This window comes from Gekko japonicus, unplaced genomic scaffold (assembly GCF_001447785.1).
Source record: "Gekko japonicus isolate JY-2015 unplaced genomic scaffold, Gekko_japonicus_V1.1 scaffold596, whole genome shotgun sequence".
In the NCBI taxonomy this organism is placed as follows: Eukaryota; Metazoa; Chordata; class Lepidosauria; order Squamata; family Gekkonidae; genus Gekko; species Gekko japonicus.
The window spans coordinates 601057-607056 of NW_015174859.1; the positions used below are offsets into that span (position 1 = coordinate 601057).

Here is a 6000-nt window from a genome sequence, read left to right on the forward strand (position 1 = left end):
ACTTTATGCTGGGAGCTGGAAACCCATCTGAAAGCATTCCTTCTGATTGAATTTTACCTGCCGCCAGCACTTTGTAATGTATTAATTTGAACTGTTATGTTTTAATTTGTATTATGTATGTTTTTATCATGTATTTATGTCATTGGAAGCCTGGTTTGCGGGGAGGGCGGGGTATAAATCTGACAATAAATAAATAATTAAAGGAAAAACTAATCTATTGTACATATCTACACAAAGATATGTGTAGGAGCTGCGGTGGCTCAAATGGTTAAGACGCTAAACAGAAATTGCAAGTAGATAATTGCAAGTAGATAATTGCAAGAAGATAATTGCAAGTAGTCCCCACTTCGGTGGGAAGATAACAGCGTTCCGTGCACCTTGGTGTTTAGTCATGCCGGCCACATGACCATGGAAACATCTTCGGACAGCGCTGGCTCTTTGGCTTGGAAACGGAGATGAGCACCGCAACCCTAGAGTCGGACTCGACTGGCTTTCGAGCAAGGGAACCTTTACCTTTACCTTTTTACACAAAGATAGATCTAGGTAGTCAGCTGTGTTGGTCTGAAGCAGCAGAACAAAGTTAGAGTCCAGTGGTACCTTTAACGCCAGGTTTATTCAAGGTATGAGCTTTCGTGTCTGCTGACAACATTACATCTAGCTCATGCGCCCTCTGTGCCTCAGAGGAGATAATTAAGATTCTCTGTTACTTCCCACAGTTAGAAAAAACACCTTTAGACATTTATCTGCTATTATGATATATTTATTGCTTTACAACTGTTGACCTTCTAGCCTTGTTATTTAAGCTGAATCTGCATTTGTCTTTCCCACCGGTGTCCCAGCCTTTTGACTCCGTCTTCAAAAAAGCTGTCTACATTTGGTGTCGTTTTCACACCTCAAGGGTGCTAGCATACTTTTGCACGTCCACATATGTTTATCGTCCTTTGGGGCGGCTCCACTGTCATTGCACCTCTGCACTGTTTTAAAAGAATCTTCTCCAAACAACATTCAAACAAGCATAGAGAAAGACAGCGTCACAGCAGCATGAAACTAATTTTAAAAATGCAAATGCAGAATCAACCTTAGTTTTCCACTTTGCATAACTTAAACATCATCATGTTACATGTTAATTTGCTGTTAAATCCCTGTCTATAAGTTTAGAACTTATATTTGAATGTATTTGAAAAAGTGTTCCTTGCACACAAAAGCTCACACCTTGAATAAACCTTTGTTGGTCTTAAAGGTGCCACTGGACTCTAAATATCTACACAAAGAATGGATGGAAACCTTTGTGAAGATATGAATATTTTCTGTGCCATGTAAGGATGTTCTTATGATGTGTGTAGTGATTATCCATCTGTGAAGAAGCCTTGGTGATACGGCATTTAGGCTAGCAATCCCGTGGATGGAATATTGCTTTCTATCTGCCGAAAATGTTTGGATAGAGTTATTTGGATAGAACTACTTGGAAGCAGGTGAGTACTTGAGAGAAAGCAGCCTAAAACAATTTGTATATCTTGTCTACAGAAGCACCTTGAAGTCTGTACACTACGACCAAGAATGACAACAGTCTACTATCTTGAAAGAAGTACTTTAATTGTTGGCACAGCACTTCATTCCTTCCTCTCTTTGAAGATTAGAGTCTTGGACTATTAAGCGTCTATGAGATTGCCTGTGGTTTCCATTACAGTGTGATTGGATTGTACAATATATGAGTTTTCCCTTTACTATGTGAATGTGCTTATGATCTGTTGACATTGCACTCTTTAATGCTGTTGAAATATATACTTCGTTAATATAACCACACTTTTTTGTTTGGATTACAGAGCCCCACCTGGAGGTTGGCAACCCTGCCTCCCAGACCCAGCACTTCCCTCCACAACCCTCTCTGTCCCTCACCCCCTTTTACCTCTGGGCTTAAGACACCCCTGGCTGACTCCTCCCTTTGTGCCTCCCAGAACATCTGTGTGATGCTGGTTCTTTCACTTCCATCAAATCCCTCCTCAAGCCCACCTTTTCCACAGAGGCGTTAGTGTTCAGTGCATAGGCAGCCCCACAATAGACTGAACAACATCCCACTCCCAGGGGCATTTTCGCTCAGGAAAAGGGTGCCTGTCCTTCCCCCTGTGCTGTGATCTCATGCTTAATAGGGCCACAGCTGCCGTGAACCTGGACCCAACTTAATAAAAGACCTAATGTGTAGATTAGCCTTTCCTGTGGTGGCTGTGATCCACAGTCACCCAGGCGCTCGGCCAGTTTATAGGGAGTCACATGTAACCCAGGTGTTGGAAATAAGGGCAAGGCAACTATTTATCACAACAAGGAAAATACAGTTCTGCACACAGGGTATTGTACTTCCCAACCGCAAACTCCTTTTCCTTCCTGAATAGAAATATTGATTTCTAAAAGTCCATGCCTTCTCCTGTGATTACATTCTGATAACATGCTGTGTCTTATTTCCTCTCGCAGGCCAAATGGCCGACCATTTGGCCAGAGAAACTTTATAACCATGCCATATAACCACACATTCTTTCACACTTCTAAGGGAAGAGGCAGACCTGATGGTCTCTGGCAGACCTGGCTCTGCCTCACTTGCAAAAAGTCACGTCAGCAATGGAGAAGCTGGAGTTTGGGGTCATGTGACTGCAGGCGTGGTCTCAAAAGTTCTAGCCAATCCTATGTTGCAGCTATGACAACCAACAATTGGGCACACCCATGCCCACTCGCAATTGGCTAATAGCCACATCTAATTTGTGACTGGAATTGGCCTATAATTGTTCAATCCCAATGAGAGAGAGTTCTGTTCTTGCTCTCTTGGTCTCCTGTTGTTGCCTGTTTATTGCACCTGCTGTTCTTTGAAGAGACAAAGGACTGCTTTGGGACTTAAAGCACATGGAGTGCAAAAATGGGATTTCCCTTCAAAATCCCTTGGACTATCTTGGATTATTTTGGATTGTGGAATGTTACTGAAGTGGTAATTATGTATCTTTTACTGTGTAGTTATGTGCCCAGCGTAATTACGTCACTTCCAGGCGATGTCATCAGGGTGCGCGAACGGGTCCAGGTCCCCCCCGCTTTGCCAGGTAAGAGACTTGGCAACCCTAGTCCTTGGAGAGACAAACAACTAGGCCTCCCTTTGCTCCACCCCCTCCCCAGGACGATTTTTCCCCAGTCACTCTCTACACACACTCCACCCAATAGCATATATCCCCAAAGTTCTACACACAGATGGTACTTACAACAAAGCTGGGACCCACAGATAGTGATTGACAGCGTCTGATCTCCTCCAGAAGGAGTGCTGTCGTAGCCATATGGCCAGTGTCCATGTCATGATGTATGCCCCATCTCAGATCAATCATCTAGATTTGGGAGTGAGTGGTGAGAATTAGCAGTTGACCCAGTCTTCTAAGAATGCAAAACAAAACTGACCATCTCCTAAAAGCTAGTACTAATGGAGCTCTCCTTTTTGTGTGTGTCTTGCTCTCTTGTTGGAGCTGGTCCAGTCACAGTCCCTCAGAAGCAGGCCTCCAGTGAAAAGGACACACAGCCCCTCAGAACCAGACCCCCAGTGGGATGGAAACACAGCCCCTCAGAAGCAGGCCTCCAGTGGGAAGGGAAGTTCTCAGGGCCTCTCTCCTCACCATCCGAGAGAAGGAATCAGCATCAGTTCAAAGTCAGATATGTCTGGGGACTGACCTCCTCCAGAAAAAGTGTAGTCTATCAAGGAAGGGCCCCCACCAGACAGAAGCTTCTTCAGCTGAGGCCTTTCAGCAATCCAGTCCTTGGTAGGGCTGCCAAGTTCCCCCAGGGGGCGGGGATTCCCCCACTGAAAGGGCCCCCAATCTGCTGGTCCTGATCCGGCCAGTGGGGGAACCCCACCCCCAAAGTGGCCAGATCAGGCCGACGTGCCCAGCACGGAGGTCATGCCTACAGGTTTTTTTTGGGGGGGGCACCTGGCTTACCTCAAACATCAAACCTTGTTTTTGGCAGAAGGCTTGCACCTCTGGGTAGGCGACCTCCATGAGTGCATTCCTCTCAGCGGCTGAGTCTGCAAGGAAAGAGCAAGGCTGAAGGAAAGGGCCTTCCATAGGTTTCCGTCGGCTCCAGATGGCTTCTCTGCAAGGCCCTCCAAAAGTATCCAGTGCGCCTTGTCTTCTGGGGCCCAGGCTTGCATGCCAGAGGAGCACACTGAGAACAGGGCAAATTTTCTATAGGGCCACTCCCCTGCAGAAATTACATTACCTCTCTTGGCTCTACACCACAGGACACATCGGCATCCTGGTTTCTACAGAAGTCATAAAATTGATTCCCCAGTAAAAAGGTAAAGGTTCCCTTGCTCGAAAGCCAGTCGAGTCCGACTCTAGGGATGCGGTGCTCATCTCCGGTTCCAAGCCGAAGAGCCAGCGCTGTCTGAAGACGTTTCCATGGTCATGTGGCCGGCATGATTAAACACCAAGGCGCACGGAACGCTGTTACCTTCCCACCGAAGTTGTACCTATTTATCTACTTGCAATTTCTTGCTTTCGAACTGCTAGGTTGGCAGGAGCTGGAACTAGAGATGGGAGCTCACTCCGTCATGTGGCACACTCGGGTCTCGAACTGCTGAACTACCGACCTTCCACAGCCTGCAGTTCAGCGTCTTAACCACTTGAGCCACCGCAGCGCCGATTCCCCAGTAAGGTAGACCAAATTGTGCCTCTTGTGTGCATGCAGTGTGTACTTGTTTTTTGGGGGGGAGGCACACATCTGGGAGCCCTTGCCAACTACTTCATTGTTGTCACCCACCCTGAGCCCACTTGCGGGGAGGGCAGGATACTAATTTAAATAAATGAATTAATAATAAACTACGGGCCCCACTTGGAGGTTGGCCACCCTAGCCAGTGTACCTGCCAGCCCTACCCTCGCAACAGCCCCAAAAGGTTAGCCAGAGACCGGTGGAGCTGCAGATGACTGAGGCCTGAGGAGAGGACAAAGGCACAAGAAAGAGAGCAGGAACTCTCTCCAGGCCCGTAGCTAACGTGGGGCCCGTGGGGCCTGGCCCCCTAACGTTTCTTCCAGGGCCCCCAAACTGAGTCTTGGCTTCTCCTTCCCCTAAGCTCCACAGTAGCTACATGTCTGACGGTGAAATGGAGGCTGCATGGGATCACAGGGAAGTCATTGCGTGAGACAAGGCACAGGATTCCAGCTGTGCACTCCACAGCTCTGAAGTACACTGGTCTGTCGATCAGCCCCATCTGAACCAGCACAGTCTGGGCCGGGAAGGAAAGAATGCACATAGCTCCATACAGACATATAATGGCTGGCCCCCTAGGCCAAAAATTGCCCTCCCCCAGCAAAACGTTGCTAGCTACGGGCTGCTGAAGCCCCAGAGGGGATGGGTGTGAGGGAGGCCGGTAAATGGGGGGGGGGGGCGATGGAGGTGCTGAGGCCGAGTGCAGGCTGCCTGGGGCGCAGTCGCCAGGAAGCCCCCTGAACTAAACCACTCCTGCACTGTTTTGAAATTCTCTGAACCTTCCAGCTGCATTGCCAGGACAGTCTGTTATAGCCCAATTATGAAATCTATGTCTTGTGGCATCTTCACGAGCAGCTGGGTATCTGTGGGAGGCAGGTTTCTCCGTGGGGAAATCCTGCACAGCGGCCTCCCAGCCACAGTCAAGCAGCTGGTCTTGAAGGGGCCGTGCAGCCCCGTTAGTTTCCCTGCAGAGAGCTGCCGTGGGGCATCCCGTATGGGCCGGAAACCCACTGTTCTGCTCTGACCATGGCTGCTGGCTTCACCCAAGGAGCTCCCCCCCCCACACCCTACGCCTGACTGAGGACATGAGGGTAGGGTTGCCAGGTCTGGGTTGGAAAATACCTGGAGACTTTGGGGGTGGAGCCAGGAGAGGGCGGGGTTTGGGGAGGGGAGGGGCCTCAGCATAGTACAATGCTATGGTGTCCACCCTTCAAAGCAGCCATTTTCTCCAGGGGAGCTGGTCTCTGTCAGCTGGAGATCAGTTGTAAAAG

General features: G+C 48.6%; 1 protein-coding gene across 1 annotated transcript in view; it reads right to left on the reverse strand.

Moving 5' to 3' along the window:
* LOC107121681 (NACHT domain- and WD repeat-containing protein 1-like) overlaps nt 1-6000 on the reverse strand; it is a 48087-nt gene that overhangs the window by 41031 nt on the left and 1056 nt on the right. Inside the window, exons 2-5 of the mRNA XM_015424648.1 lie at nt 5109-5246; nt 4897-4954; nt 3960-4045; nt 3237-3356 (exon numbers count right to left, since the gene is read on the reverse strand). Coding sequence (XP_015280134.1) covers nt 3237-3356; nt 3960-4045; nt 4897-4954; nt 5109-5246 — 402 coding nt within the window. The remainder of the gene's footprint in view (nt 1-3236; nt 3357-3959; nt 4046-4896; nt 4955-5108; nt 5247-6000) is intronic.